General features: G+C 34.9%; 1 protein-coding gene across 1 annotated transcript in view; it reads left to right on the top strand.

Moving 5' to 3' along the window:
• The window catches only part of ift172 (intraflagellar transport 172), a 69260-nt gene that overhangs the window by 45888 nt on the left and 6684 nt on the right, over positions 1-16688 (top strand). The window contains exons 30-44 of the mRNA XM_059356629.1: positions 832-974; positions 4177-4270; positions 4409-4473; positions 5531-5711; positions 6056-6165; positions 8683-8812; positions 10899-10997; positions 11748-11857; positions 12754-12817; positions 13327-13413; positions 14255-14371; positions 14961-15071; positions 15217-15336; positions 16134-16229; positions 16515-16574. Of these exons, the coding sequence (XP_059212612.1) occupies positions 832-974; positions 4177-4270; positions 4409-4473; positions 5531-5711; positions 6056-6165; positions 8683-8812; positions 10899-10997; positions 11748-11857; positions 12754-12817; positions 13327-13413; positions 14255-14371; positions 14961-15071; positions 15217-15336; positions 16134-16229; positions 16515-16574 (1587 nt within the window). The remainder of the gene's footprint in view (positions 1-831; positions 975-4176; positions 4271-4408; positions 4474-5530; positions 5712-6055; positions 6166-8682; positions 8813-10898; positions 10998-11747; positions 11858-12753; positions 12818-13326; positions 13414-14254; positions 14372-14960; positions 15072-15216; positions 15337-16133; positions 16230-16514; positions 16575-16688) is intronic.

Raw genomic sequence — 16688 nt, 5'->3', positions numbered from 1 at the left:
TTCCAGGCGTTTTAGGCCTAAATGGGTGAATATATGTTAAATCCAGTATTTTGGTTTAGAACAGTTGGAAATAAGTGTTTAAATGAGTATATAAAAGATACTAAAAATTAAGGGTTTATATCATTATATAATATAGTTTTATTAATGTATTTATTAAGTACATATAATTCCCTTTATGGACACCCATAAGTGTCCATTATAACATATATTAATAAAACCCTGTTATTAAAATGTAATAAAAAGTTTTTGTGTTGTTATAGTATTTATTGCTATTATTATTATTTATTTATTATATCATTATTATACATTATAAAACATATATTGATATAATTAATATTTTCAAATTATGTATGTTTTTATTTAGATGTGGTTATAGATGTCTTCATTACAATATGTTTGTTTATATGGAAAAGAAGCACGGCAATACCATATTTTCAAAATAAAAGCATTTAAAAAAACAGTTTTAATAATGTAAAATATATTTCTTCATAGCAGACGTTACAAAAACATTAATAAACGTTAATAAATGTTCTTGTAGCTGCATGTAACTACATTATAGTGTATTGAATGTTAATTTACGGCTCTTGAATGCTAATCAGGAGGACTTAAAGTAAACTTGGGTTGGGCTTCAGTGGCAGAGCTTTATTACCAGTGTGTGCTTCCCTGTCCACGGTGTTTATTGCTGCTGCTGATTCGGGAGCTCAGAGCAGCTTTATAGCTTCTCTGTAATGTTTTTCTCTGATTATCTGTGGTGAGAGGGTGAGGGAGCCATGCTGCTGCAGGGCTCCTATAGTGATGTATATTTACACATAATATGTGTGCATGTTTCAGGTGGCTAAGAGCCACGGAGGCCCCGGGGCCCAGAAGCAGGTGGCCTACCTGTGGGCTCGCAGCCTGGGAGGAGAGGCGGCCGTCAAGCTGCTCAACAAGTTCGGCCTCATGGAATACGCCATCGAGACGGCTTCAAATAACTTGTGAGCTGCACCCGAAACACGAGGACACAACATACACTTAACTGATTTCTTTCTTTATTTATTTATATATTTTTATTGGTGAAATGACGTAACAAACAGGTGACATGAGAGACAAATACACTTACACCATGTGGACCACAAGTAGAGACGGTAGACATACAGTGCGAACAACAACAAAGAAAGACATGAATGATAAACGATTTGCACAGAGGCATCACAGGTGTATGTCTGCGCGTGTGTGTGTGTGTGTGTGTGTGTGTGTGTGTGTGTGTGTGTGTGTGTGTGTGTGTGTGTGTGTGTGTGTGTGTGTGTGTGTGTGTGTGTGTGTGTGTGTGTGTGTGTGTGTGTGTGTGTGTGTGTGTGTGTGTGTGTGTGGATGAGGGGCAGATGCTACGACATATGTATAAAAATATATAACATGGCTCATTTATATGTATCACACAATGAAAATAAATAGGCAAACAAAGCAAGAAGCGCTAACGATAGAAAACAAATAAATAAAATAACTAATTAAATAAATTTAAAAAAAATAATAATAATAATAACAAAAAAATTGTAATATTGAAAATAATAATAATTATATATATATACCCATATACATACATATATAAAAATATAAAAAATAAATAAACAACATATAATATAATATATAATATAATAACACAGGGGGATGGAAGACATCTTACACAGTGACAACAACAACATACGTCGCAGTGACGATAAACTGATTTATTTCCTTGAATCATAGTGAAATGTGTTTTGTTTTGTTTTTTAATATTTTTTTTTTTTTAACAATTTATTTATTAACATTTTTTCATACAGTTTACAGCATCAGTAATGGCAGTAGAACTTCAAATTCCACCCAAACCCACCCCCCTCCCAAATCAGGCCCCAAAGGCCAACTCTTGCCTTAATCCCTAATAATAATAATGATGAAAAATAAATAAATAAATAAAATAATAATAACAATAAAAAGGATAATAATAACAGTAATAGTAAAGTAGATGATAGATAAATACAATACAGAAGTAAATAATAGAAAAATAAATTAAAACCATAAAAAATATAAAGAAAGTTCAAAGTTCAAAGCACAGTAAATTACATTCAACATAGGTCATGATATTGGCTTGGTCTTACTACCGCTACACCATTGACAGTACTCAACTAGTTAACTCCAGATATGTTTTAAAGTCACTCCAGCATTTTTCAAAAAGATGGGGTTTCTTTTTCACATTGAACATAATTTTTTCAGAGGCCATGTATGATGCAACTTCCTTAAGCCACATTGAGACAATGGGTGGACTTTCACTTTTTTTTGTGTAATATTTTTTATTGCATTTTCCAACATAGACAAAAATAACAAACAACAACACACTGTGGCCACACAAAAAAACAAATATACAACTACTTATTATGTAATTCAGACAATACAATTAAAATGCTGTATGTGATGTAGCAAATACACATCTGGAAAGAAATGAAGAGTAAAAAAAACAAAACAATTTTTTTTACAAATATCACAATTTCTATTTCGAGAGAAAATGCAATTATTTTATTTTTTTTGATAATTAAAAAAAATAATAATAATTATAAGTAAATGAATGTCGTGCCTTATAACCCAAAAACATCAGTTAGCCAGTTTTCCTCATTGCCATCTATAACCCTTTTAATACAATAGTTGTGAGTCTTTTACCAGCGTATTTAAAGAAGTGAAAGTGGCCCAGATCTTTAAAAAGTCATCCATCCTACATTTAAATCTGTGTGTTAGATATTCCATTGGTATTAAGTCACATATCACTTTGTGCCTGCCCCCAATTGTCGGAGGTGCATTTTCAATCCATCTGAGCAATATATTCTTTTGAGCAGCAAATGTGAGAATCCTGAGCAGCCTTCTTTGATGAGTCCCTTTAATATGAGGACTGGGTAGACCGAGAAGCAGAACCTGTGGATCAAATGTGATCTTTTTAAAATGTTAAAAGGTTTTATTAGTTTTACTGTCTGGCGGGGAGATGCCACAAATTTAACCTCCACATATAATTTGAATCTGAAAAGTTTTGGGATATTCAGTGAATCCTTAAGAAGTGTGAACTGCTGTGAAGTTTCTGGGCTAAATACAATGATCGTGAGGACATTGTGACTTTTTCGCATGAATGGATCGATTACTGAACAATCAAATGATTAACGGTTACAAGTAGATGCAAAATCAATACAAAAACATGCAAAATGGCCAGAAAAGACATAAAACAACTATAACTAACCCATTATGGACACAAAGATACACAAAACGTCATGATAGAAATGTGAAATAACTAAAAATAAATGGAAAAACGGCTAAAAGGAGTAACAAAATTACCAGAAAGTGACCAAAGTTACCACAGAGACACGAAATGACAAAAAAATTGATGCTATACGATCACAAAGACACCGAAAACATTAAAAGTAGATGCAGAACCACCACAAAAAGATCCACAACAACCACAAATAGACAAAAACAAACTACGAACAAACCAATATGAAAACACAGGGACACAAAAGAGAAATGGAAGAAATGTAAAACAACTAAAAGTAAATGCAAAAGGCTAATAGACTAGTAGAAGACACCAGTTGAGCACAAAAGAGACCAAAATCTACGACAACACACAAGGACTAAAAATAGTTGCAAAACCACCACAAAAAATGCTAAATGACTTAAAATTGATCCAAAAAAATACAATTAATACCAAACAATCTCTTAGACACACAAACCGACTTGAACTAACTTCAAATAGACCATGAAGGGATGGAAAAACAACTAAAAATAGATATAGAATAGTGGTTAAAAGGTGCAAAATGAGTAAACTGGATGCAGAACAACCAAAAAGAAACACAAAATGACTAAAAATAGATGCCCTGCAATAACAAAGACACGCACTATCACTAAAAATAGATGCAAAATGACTAAAAATGAATGCAAAATGACTAAAAATAGAAGCCAAACAGTTGGATGTAAAAATACATGTAGACAGGGTCGGGGGGCCTCTTCCATGTTTCTGCCCAGGGGCCCATTGTCTTATAATCTGTCCATGCTGATATCTGAATTAGAAGGTGTCCACCTGCTGACTTTAATAAGATCATACTGAGTCAATTTTCCAGATTAATATTTATCCGACAGCCAGTTATTGTGCTGTGAAACCTGACCTGATTTCTTGCTCTTTATTTACAGCTCGTTTGACTTTGCCTTCGATTTGGCTCGTCTGTCCTGTAAGGAAAAGATTCCTGAGATCCACCTTAAACATGCCCTTTATCTGGAAGATGAGGTAAATCACACACAGGAACATATCGAGTCCTAAATACTTCTCTTGTTATCATTGTACTTTGAATATCTGCTCCCTGTCCCTGAGGATGTACAGTCTGTAGTCCTGATCCTGATTGTCCGTCACTGTTTTATCTTCCAGGGCAAGTATCCTGAGGCTGAGGTTGAGTTCATCAAGGCAGGAAAACCCAAAGAAGCTGTATGCATGTGAGTACATACACGGGTTCATCTCAATACATTAGAATATGATGTAAAAGTCCAAAGTTCAAGTCAAACAGCCCCAACCAAGTACTGAGTCATATAGATGGACATACTTTTCAGAGGCATATATTAAATATTAAACCTTATTTTTTTAAATAGTTTTTTTGTAATATTCAAATTTTTTGAGACACTGAATTTTAGGTCTTCATTAAATGTAAGCCATAATCATTATAATTAGAAGCAATTAAATAAATTAAGACATGAAATGTTTCATTCTGTGTGTAATGGATCTATATAATGTGTTATTTCCACTTTCTGAATTGAATTACTGACATAAATAAACTTTTCTATGATATTCACTGCATGGTTCAGCATGGCTCGACTCAACCAGACTTGCTCTTTTTTGTTTATTTATTTGCAAAAAATTGTAGACTCGCACAAGGTTCCAAGTGAGCTAGACCGATACTAGAAGGTGGAGTTAGATTGACAGACAGACACACAGACAGACACACACACACACACACACACGGTAGATGGATAGATAGAAACTTTATTAAAACACTGCAGACCTGATTGCTCAGAGACAAAGTGCAGATGTTCTTCTGTTTCATTTCTGATTAAAGGATTCTATGCAACGCTGCTTATAGTAATCAGTTGAGAATCCCTCCTAATGAAAAAAATAAATAGAGAAAAGCACCTGGTACCCAAAGTGAGTCAAGTCAAGTGGAGCTCTAATGTGCAGTGGAAACGCAGCCGTAGCTCAGAGTTACTGTCAGCTGATCAGGATTGTTAGAATTAGAGCTGGTTACTTTACTTTTCAGTACATGCAGCTTCATAGTTCCATCTAACTTCGTACATTTATTCGAACACTTGACTTAAATACAATCTTGATGACTTTGACTTGAGTTTTTCCATTTTATGCTACTATATATGACATTTTAAAGGTAAAAACTAAACTTTCAATGATTCATTCCTACACTTAAGATTCTAACCACTTCTAAAAACTCCTGGGCTATTTATATCGGGATTTTTTTAGCATGTTTGTGTGTGTGAACTGCTCCAGGTACGTCCACAATAAGGACTGGGCCAGTGCGCAGCGGGTGGCTGAGGGCCACGATCCAGACTCGGTGTCTGAGGTCCTGGTCGGCCAAGCCAAGTTCTGCTTTGAAGAGAAGGATTTCCAGAAGGCTGAAGCCTTCCTGCTACGAGCCCAGAGACCCGACATCGCTATTAAACATTACAAGGTAACTTTAAGAGCCAAACTGGCTTCAAAAATAGAACTAGAAAGAAGTTGCAAAATGTTCTTTGAAAATCTTTGTTTTACTGAAATTTGAAAGAGATTTGTTTATAACTGCTGATCAAACGATGCACTGATGTTTAAAGACTTTTTTTCCCCCCACAATATTTTTATTTAAATCTATACGATTTTATATCCCTATTTTTTATGGCCCAATGTAGAGTTGCTCCCTTTTGGTCTGGTATGTTTTTGATCTATACTCTATTAGTTTATGGCATATTCCTGTTTTCTGATCCAAATCATCCTCTTTGACTTCCTTTATTTATTCCATATTTGTTGTTTGTTTACCAGGATGCCGACATGTGGAGTGATGCCATGCGTATCTGTAAGGAGTATCTCCCCAACAAGCTCTCCATGCTGCAAGAGGAGTTCGAGAAGGAGACCTCAAAGAAGGGAATCAGGTGAGATCAAAACAACAAAATATAAGAAATCAGCTTTTAATTGTACCTTGTAATTGTTTCTTGTACTGGTCGCTTATTCATCATACTCCAGGGAGCCTTAAAATGCTGATTTAATTTATCTTAATTTGCTTTTCTTGCCCACATAACACAGAAAAACAACAGAAGCAACAGCAGCTGCCAAACGCCTCATTAACAGGACTCATAATTATAGATTAGAGGTTTTTGCCATTTGTGGGACATTATTTTAAGAGTTTGTATTACATTTTGTTGACCTCTTATGTTGTTATGTTATGAAGGAGCCAGAAACCACAAAACCCACTATGAGCCTTTCACAGGCTCTCTCCCCACTCACCCACCAGTATAATCTATGCACAAAGAGCCAGTTTGATGCTTTATTAAAACACAGCTCATGTATTATCCCAAATTGAAAACTACCAACAAGGAATAGCTCGTTAGCCGGCTGACCAGCAGCAGCGCGCAGCTCTTATCCTCCTCCCATCGCTTCTCCCTGTTTAATGACTTGTGGGAGAAAAACATCAAAAGTTACCAATGGAAACGAGCGAGGAAGTGAGGCTTAAAGTGAGAAAACACTGAATTATTCCTGCATAGTTTACAGCTCGGGCTTCAGATAAGTGCAAGGCTTCTCATTTCATGTAGGCATCTGCAAACCATAATGAAATTTTTGTTTGCTAATAGATGCACACGACTTTAATCTAAATGGAAAGCAAGACAATGAAAAATGATGCAGAATAAGAAAGAGGAAGCAGAAATAATTATGATTGTGATTAAAAAGGGTGAACTGTGAACATGACTCCAGTAAGGTGCTATGATTATTTGACAATTCGTGGTGTGATCCAGACAGAGAAAGACATTTATTTGCTCCACATTCATTGCATCCCAGAGTGAGTGAAAATAACCACATTACCCCTTTTAAAAGACAGTCTGATTTTAAAGTACTAATATTTTTATTAAAGCTAGATTGGGAACACAGAATGAACATGTTGGAAACCTGATCATAAATTCTTCTACCGATTGGAAACCGAAGATACATGACAGACCCTTTTTGCTGAAAGACTTTTGACACTGTTAATCATGCAATAATTAAGTATATTTTCAGCATTTATTAATACAGTTATTATTTATAAACCAGAGCATGAAGCCGTCACCTTACGATCTCTTAATGTAATTAAGGGCGTGCCCCAGGGTTAAGTCCTCGGACCACTCTTATTCTCAGTTAATATAAACAGTATTGGTTAAAATGTGCTGAAATTAAATGCTCACTTCTATGCAGATGATACTGTTATTTACTGCTTCGTCATACACATTATCAGGCTCTTCGAGTCCGTTTTTTAAATGCATTTGATGATGTACAACACACCTTTCATGAGTTGAAATGCATTTTTTCATCCTTACAAAACAAAACTTGGGATGTTTACTAACTCAAAGGAAAACTGTATCTTCTTTGTATAATACCTTTCAAGGAAATGTGATTGAGTCTGTATTTTCATATAAATACCTAGGATTTTTAATTGCCTCACATTCAGCAACTTGTGAAGAAGTTGGCCGAGGCTGGGTTTTTATTTCAGAAATAAATCCTGCTTTTCTATTGATGCCAAAAAAAAAAAGAGACCTGCTGCTGCTACTTTTATATCTCTAATTGACTATTGTGATGTTTTATGTATGCAAGCATCTTCTTAATGCCTTCACACCTTAGATATAAGAGCATTGAGTTTACATACAAATCTTAAGGGCCCTCAATCAAAATTGCTCCCCAAATGCTAGACCTGGTTGGTCTGCATTGACAGTCCGTAGACTTTCTCTAGAACTTGCTTTCATCATATATTTGTAATCCATCTTAAAAATGCTGGAAGCTGCTTTCTGTCAACAACATCCGTCTGGAAAATGGGAAAAAGGACTTTTAGGTTTGCTGCTCCTGTTACTTGGAATTTTCTGATTTAAATCTAAGGGAGCTGGTCCCATTAAGTGTTTGTTTATAGTGTAAAACAACAGTGTGCTTGAAAATAATCCTGCCTCTTAATACAATTTTGCACTTTTGAATGTCATTATCATCTTCTGTTTCTTCAGTCTTCTCTAATTTGACTAAGACTATGTTTTATTATGCAGTGAAATTCAAGTCAAAGTAAGATTGTTTTTGTGTTGCTAATTGGCATCAAGACGGGTATCAAGAGACTGGGAATTAAAATGAATTTGCTTACTTGTGTGAATCTCTATGTGTTTTGAAAATACCACAAAAAAATAAAACAGATCATAGTGTAAAGGCATCACCTCTAGCTCTCTTAACATAATGAAGAGTGTGCCCCAGGGCTCAGTCCTAGGGCCAATGTTATTTACAGTTATAACCACTAAACACTCAATTAAAATGTGCTCAAATCAAATGTCCAATTCTATGCAGATGATACAGCAAGATTGTTGCTAATTGGCCAAGCTATTAAGAGTCTGAGAATTAAAAGTAATTTGCCTCATTGTGTGATTCTGTGTTTTTTCCTGGTGTTTCAGAGGTGTGGAGGGTTTGCTGGAGCAGGCTAAAGAGTGGGAGCAGTCAGGTGAACACTCCCGGGCCGTAGAGTGTTACCTGAAGGTGAAGGACGACTCCAACGCCGCCCTGATGGAGAAGTGCTGGATGAAGGTAAAATATCGCCTCCCGTCTTTCTTGCCATCTAGATCTGAGGATTAATCACAAAGTAATTTGATGCTAAATTAGAGTTGGGACATGCAGTTTTCTGGCTGTTTTAAATATTTCATTCTACCTGTATATACCACTTTGGTATAATTTTGTATGGAACAATCTCACATTTATGAACTGAAAATTATTTTTCACTTTGACTTATTGTTTCAACATTTTGAACCCAAAAAATGGTTTTGAAAATGTGAAAAGCTTGCAAACATATGATGATAACATCTAGTTCTATTCTTTTATACTGAATATATTTGACCTGATCTCCGGTTTTACTTGGCCGATCATCATCAAACAAAAACTGGCATGGAGTTTCAAGCCAGAGCTTTAGAGCGAAGCTAACGGCAGAGAAACACACTGCTGATGTTTTTACATGGTGACGTCATGAATAAGTCGTGTGATTTGATTATGCCGTCGGTGTCTCCAGAGGATTAACCAAACATGAGAATATGAAAATAGAGCATTTCTCCTGCAGCTCTTCTCTCTCCATCTTAAGCATCCATGGGCACATGCATGCACTTCATTCCATAACCTGTTTTTTATTGCATGAACATTTACTTGAGTTTGCTGCAGCCATGAGCCTATGACTGCAGCTAGCAAGATTTAAAACACTTTGCTGATATTGATGCATGTTTTATTGTGCTTATTGTCAGACTCTATTTTAAAATAAGTCTGCCTTCCTTTTGGTGGATTGCTCTGCAGTATTGACACTTTTCTGCAGGATTTTCTGCCATTGAATCAGGCTTTTACTCTCTGAAGGCTCGACTGCATTTATAGAACAGCCAATGGGAACCTTCCTCTCTCTTAAATGACCTATAATTTTAGTTTCCTGTTACCGGCTAGAAGAACAGAGCTAAGAGAAGGTGCAGAAGTCTACTTTTCTCTCAGACTTCTTTAATAACAATATACTGAATGGTTATAATGGTATTTTTGCCCAATGACGCCAGAATAAAACTGCCAATCCAGCCTTGATTGTTAAAAATAAAACATATATTCAACATAAAAGCATTTTAGTTTCACCAATCAGCTGCTTCCACACTCAACACTGTAGTTGATGGTGGTGAGATGTATAATGGTGGCCAACATGATGATGGAGGAAGGGGAGAGGTCACAGTGTCACCAGCATCAATAGATTTCCTTCCGGGCCTTCACAGTAAATATCGCGTGTTATTGATTAAATTGCTGTGGAGATCAGGTCATTTGAAATTTGAATGGTTCGGTCTGATGGTGTAGCTGAAAAGAAAGGTCATGAGGTCACAGGAATCAATATTTTTTTTTTCCTTCTGGGATTTTGATTAACCAACGTGAGAAAAAAAGACAGATAGTGTGAGCTCATTGGAGAATCCAACGCTGTCCTGGTTGGTGTTGGAGATACAGGTCAAAAAGTCAACGTGATCAATACGCGGCTTCCTGTAGAAATCCTGAATAAGCACATTAGATTTTATTCCAATTACTTACATGTTGATGGACAGAGAAGATCCATTAACCTCTAACCCTCTCCACAGTCGCAAAACATCTAAAAAACTACAGTTGTTGTGCAGGAATTATGTGTATTATAATCATCAAATTACATCTAGTCATGAGAGAATGTATTATAATATTAAGTAAAAGAAGCTAACATTGATTTATAGGAATTTAATATTCAGATGCATTTTGGAAATTAGAGCTGAAACAATAAAAGAGAAAATTGTCTGCAGCGTTTTTTTAATAATTAAATCAAATTAATCGGTTTGAGATGTTCCATCAAACAAAAAAATGTCCAATTTAAGCTTTTCTCAGGTTTTTTTTTGTTGTTTTTGATGTAAATGTTTGGATTTTGGACTGTTGATTTGTCAAAACAAGACATTTTTCACTATTTCAGGCAAGTTAATTAATTACTTCTTGATAATCCCGTATGATTATATTTCGATTTATTTGCACTTTCCTGCTAAAACTGCTGCACAACAATTTTGCATGGGTTAAATAGAGCTTTATCTCATTTCCACTTATCATTTCTCATCTTTTTTTACATGTGCATTTTGGTTTATTGTGTCTCCAGGCAGCAGAGTTGTCCATCAAGTTCCTCGATGGAGATCGAGCGGTGGAGGTGGTCCTGCTGGTCGGACCACGACTCACACAGCTGAGGAAGTACAACGCTGTGGGTGACACACACACACACACACACACACACACAGACACACATTGTTGTACTTCTATCCTTGTGAGGACCCTCATTGTAACAGTGAATTCCATTGCAAGGTTATAATAGTTTTGGATTTTTCATCAGTTTTAGATTAAATTTTGTTGTGAATTTTTGTTTTAAAATTCAGTTAGTTTTAATGAGTTTTTAGAGTGAGTTTGCTATTTTTTTTATTACTTTTTATTTTTATTTTTTTAGTTATTTAGTTTTAGTTTAGTTTTTATTAGTTTTAGTTTTTTGTAATGGGGTATTTGTTTGATGGGAGATTAAAAGAGGAACAGTTAATTTTGCCTTTATTTCCTTTGTCTGCTCCATCTTCATTATGTATGAAAAAAGTTGACAAAGACAAAAATGAAGGACATTTTCACTATAATTTTAGTTAGTTTAATTCAGTTTCAGTTAATTATCATTATTTAAACATGAACCTAATATGTAACCTTTAACCCTTAAAACAAAGCCTGAAATCTCCAAAAAGCCTTTAAAGAAGTGAGGACCGGCCAAAATGTCCTCACTTTGCAAAAATGTCCTCACTCTGTTGGTAAAAAATGTGTCCTGGTCCTAACTATGAAGGATGTACAAGAACACACACACACACACACACACACACACACACACATTGAACAGAGTTTTGAATTAATTTCTCCAAACATGCTTGTACTAATGTTTAAATGTTTCCATGTTTATGTTGCTTGTGTTTTCATGTTAAAGGCTGCAGAGCTTTATCTAAACATGAACCTCATCAAAGAGGCAATCGACGTGTTTATCGAGGGAGAGGAGTGGAACAAAGCCAAGAGAGTCGCCAAGGAGATGGAGCCCAGGTTTGAACACACACACACACACACACACACACACACACACACACACACACACACAGAACCTTTGCTCAAGTAGTTTACATTTTTCTGCTACTTTGTGGTTTCAGATTTATGATATCAAATTTTGCTTTATGTGACTGTATAGTTAAGTCAAGTCAAGTATAGTTTATTTGTCCCAACTTAGGCAATTTGGTTGCAGTCTAAGTGTATAAAAGACATTAAAAAAACAATACATTCCAACACACATGCATACCACAGATCACATCAACATCAACTACAACATCATCGTCATCATCATCATCAGTATAGTGGGATAAAGTTCAACATTAGCGTTTACTAGCGGCAATACATATATATTTATTACATTATTATTATTATAGTATTTTTATTTATTTATCTTCATTTCAAGTTATTTAATCGTTTGTATTTTTCTGTTTTCAATTTCTATTTGTCTTGTTTGTATATGTTTGTGTTATATAATCTACTAGAGTGTTAAAAAAAGAATACAATCTTCAAAGAAATGTGATGTAATATTATAGGTTAAGATATACAAAGCATATAAAATGAGCTTCATTTTTACCTGCTGCAACATTAAATTGATGAGCACATGAATGCATCAATAATTATCTATATAATCCAATATTATAATATACTTTATTCTTAAATGAACTATTCTGAACAAGTACTTTGAATTTTGATGAAGTATATTTTGCCTCCAATAAACTTCTACACAAATCTGTACATACAATATTCTTATAGCTTAAAGAAAAGAGACAGGGTGTGTATTTTCAATTTGATACCACCGTCCTTACAACATTCATAACCTCTTAAAAATAAATGGAAACTGTCTCCAGTTGAGACTAATTGTAGTTTCCTTTGAATGTGTTTGTCCTGGGCAGGTACGAGGACTATGTGGACCAGAAATACAAAGAGCATCTAAAGAACCAAGGAAAAGTCGACTCTGTACGTACAGTTACACACTCTGTTACACATGTGATATTCTTAAGGAAATGTTGTTATATAATTAATAAAATACTGGAAGTTTGGGCCTAATTGAGGTAAAATCCACCGTCAGCAAAACACAAGATGAGACTTACTTTTCACTCTCTTTATGTGGTCTTTTCATAAAGAATTTGTATGAAATTGTCATATTACAGAGGAAATAAACATCTGAAACATGTCTAAAAGAAACCTACTTTAAAATCTTCTTTCATCCATTTCAACACTGTAGTAAAATCCAGTTTAAGGCGACCACAGAAGAAGAGTTTGTTGTGTTCTTAAGAGATTATGTTACATGATTTCTGGATGTTCAACTCCTCACAAAGCAAATAACTCCAAATCGCTGATGTTTAGAGCTGCCAAAGTGTGAATGTTGTAAAGTTTACATTGTACTTTGAACAAAGCAAGACAGAAAACACAGCTGAGATACTTTAAATGGTCTAATTTTAAGCTTCATGTTGTGTGTTTTTCAGCTGGTGGGTGTGGACGTCATGGCAGCTCTGGACATGTACGCAGAGAGAGGCCAGTGGGACAAATGTCTGGATACGGCATCTAAACAGGTACTGAATACACAATAAACCTTTATTCTGAAAGGGCTGAACCGTTAATGTCAAGGTTAAATCATGGAAAAGGTATTTAGTTTAAAAAAATCTGTCAAACAGTGAGGAACACATGTGTTGTGCTCACTGTAAACAAAGTTTTTTTTTTTTTTTTTTATATTTTTATTGAAAAATACAATAAGAAATTTCCAATTACAGGACTACAATTATCCTTTTCTTATTTTTTTTATACATATATGTATATGAAACAAACCTTTTATCAGTGAAGTGCAGTTTTCCTTGAATTAAAAAAGTTAACATCATATAGGCAGTGCTCCTTAATATCTGTCTTTTTTTTTTACACTTTTATTAAATAGTTTCAAGAAACAAAAAAGATGCATAACTATATCAATAAACAAATACAAACAGTACAAATAAAACATAAAATTAGAAAAAAATAGGAATGAAAATAAATAAATATGAACAATATCAAATATATGATATAACATGAATTATATAAACAAATCGAAATATATATATATTATATACTGTATATATAATAAAATGAAATAAAAAATCTGCTAACCCACTATACCTTCCAAGTTTATATGTTCAAAATCATTCTTAAACGGAGCCCATACTCTTTATATAGAGAATAAGTATGTTTAACTTTGTATTTTTTTATTTTTTTATTTAGTAATTACTTTTTTTAAGTGATACTGCTATCATCCATTTTGCCTCATTCTTTCTTACATTATGTTCTTTTGGATGACAATATAAAAAGAAAAGCTTGGCCTCTATAGTTAATTGTATGGATGTAATCTCTTGCATCATAATCTTAATCTCTGTTTTTTTCTGTCAGAACTTTAAGATCCTCCATAAGTACGTGGCTCTGTACGCGACACACCTCATCAAGGAGGGTGAAGCTCTGAAGGCTCTACAGCTCTACATCCAGCACGGAGCTCCACCCAACCCTCAGGTACACAGACACCTTTAACTCCTCATTTATTCATGGCAATATGTCATTATGAGTGGACCCTTTATTAGGCATGATGTCTGTCTCATGGTTCCTGTTTTGCTGCCATATTATCTTGAATCTCTTGATGCCTGAACTCAGTAAAGAATTAACAGTTTATTAACAATAATTACATAAACTTCATTAATGTAAATTATGTCAATTATAGTAGCTCGGTTAGATACATTCACTTAAATTTTATTTGATTTTATTCAAAATTTTTACTTTTTTTGGTTTATGTTAGAATTACGTGACTCAATTGGATGAAAATGTTATATGTAACTGAAAAAAATATAGAATATTTTGTATACTGAGGAATAAATTACTTAAACTGACAACATTTACCATCAACACTGATTGGACATTTACATTAAAGGTTGCAATGTTCCCTTCAGCATAGCTTGTTTGTCCAACTAGAAAAAAAAAAATCTAAATGTTCTCTCTTCTGGTAATCTGCCTTTTCAGACTTCTGCTTGTTTATTCGAGCTACAGCCACAAAATAAAATGTCAAACATCTTTAGTAGCTCAATAACTTTCCTCGTTTTACTCTCAGAACTTTAACATCTACAAGCGTCTGTTCCTGGACCTGATCAACCTCCCCGACACTGACGGACCCGAGTCTTACCGCATGTGGGCCGACCTCCGCGATTTCCTGCTGCAACTGGTAAATAAAAAAAATTAAAAAACAGGTTTCCTCTTGTATTTGCACCCATTCGTAAAATTCCATAATGTAGGTTGTGAATTTCTGGATGTTTTCGCAACCATAATTGTACTTTTTGTGTTGCCTGTGTGTGTGTGTGTGATTCCAGTGTGAGAACATGTCGCGGTCGTCTGAAGCTAACTCTCCGGCTCATGAAGACTTTGAGCAGTTACTGCTGATCGCTCACTACTACGCCACCAGATCCGCCGCTAAAGGAGACACACAACTGGTACAGAACACACAGAAGGCTTTATTTCTACCTGTTATCTACATGTAACTGCCTAGACATTAGATATTAGATTTTAGTTCAGCTTTATTTTAAAAAATGGGAGCTAAATTTACATGTGCACGATTTATTTCGGTCCAAAGAAGTTTCCTTTCTTTCTCGAATTTATTTTCTGCACTCTTTATGCACTCCCTCATGTAAATATCCTACAGTATTTCTTCTTGTGAATTTCCTTGTATTTATATTTTTGTCTGTCTGTCTTTCCTTTTTTCTTTCGTTCTGTCTTTCTTTCTATCATTCTATCCTTTCCATCTTCTTTTCTTTCTTTTTTTCCTTTCTTTCTATCTCTCTGTCCTTCTTTCTATTGTTCTGTCCTTTCTGTCCTTTTTTCTATCATTCTTTTTTCCTCCTGTTTTTCTTTTTATCTTTATGTTCTTTCTATCGTTCTTTCTGTCCTTATTTATGTCATTCTTTCCATCTTTTGCTCTATCTATCTATCTATCTATCTATCTATCTATCTATCTATCTATCTATCTATCTATCTATCTATCTATCTATCTATCTATCTATCTATCTGCACTCTTTTTTTTCTAAGTATGACTCAAACAACAGGAAATGTTGTATACTTCCTAAACCTCTAAGGATACATTATCTTTTAAATAGCTGGAGCTTCAACTTCTACCTTTCTCCTCCACAGCTCATGTTGACAGTTGACTTGTTCTTTCTGTCTCTCTTTTCTGCTGTGTGTGTGTGTGTGTGTGTGTGTGTGTGTGTGTGTGTGTGTGTGTGTGTGTGTGCAGGTCAGTCTTCCAGCCAAGCTGTCTGTGTCTCTGCTGCGTCACACCGAGCTCGTTCCTGCAGATAAAGCGTTCTACGAGGCCGGCCTGGCCTGCAGGGTGAGTCAGTGACACACTGTAGAGTCTCTGTGCTCAGTGAACGGTACAAAATGCTCCTTCAGTTCAGTTTTAGTGTCGGTCATGGTCTAAAAATGTTTTCCTACCTGGTTTTCTACCGCTATATTCTGCTGTGTTCCTGTTAATGGACCAACTGGTAGAAGTGGCTATATTTAGCAGATATTCTGCAAATTCCCTCGTCTGAAGTCCATCAAATGTCAATATAAATATTTCATCACAAAAGGAAAACCTTAAATTTAATTTTTTTGTGCTTTTTTTGACTGTCAGGCTGCAGGCTGGGAGAACATGGCCTTCATCTTCCTCAATCACTTCTTGGATCTGTGTGATGTGAGTAAACTATCACAACTGTAAGATATAAAAACTGCCGACAAAATCCAGCCGCCCTCATAAAACTGAATGTCCCGTTAGTTAAAAGATGTTTTATAGTTTTCAGAGACTGTT

Source organism: Centropristis striata, chromosome 18, assembly GCF_030273125.1.
Source record: "Centropristis striata isolate RG_2023a ecotype Rhode Island chromosome 18, C.striata_1.0, whole genome shotgun sequence".
NCBI lineage: Eukaryota > Metazoa > Chordata > Actinopteri > Perciformes > Serranidae > Centropristis > Centropristis striata.
The sequence above is the reverse complement of the archived record's forward strand: the minus strand, read 5'-3'. Positions and strand labels throughout refer to the sequence as shown.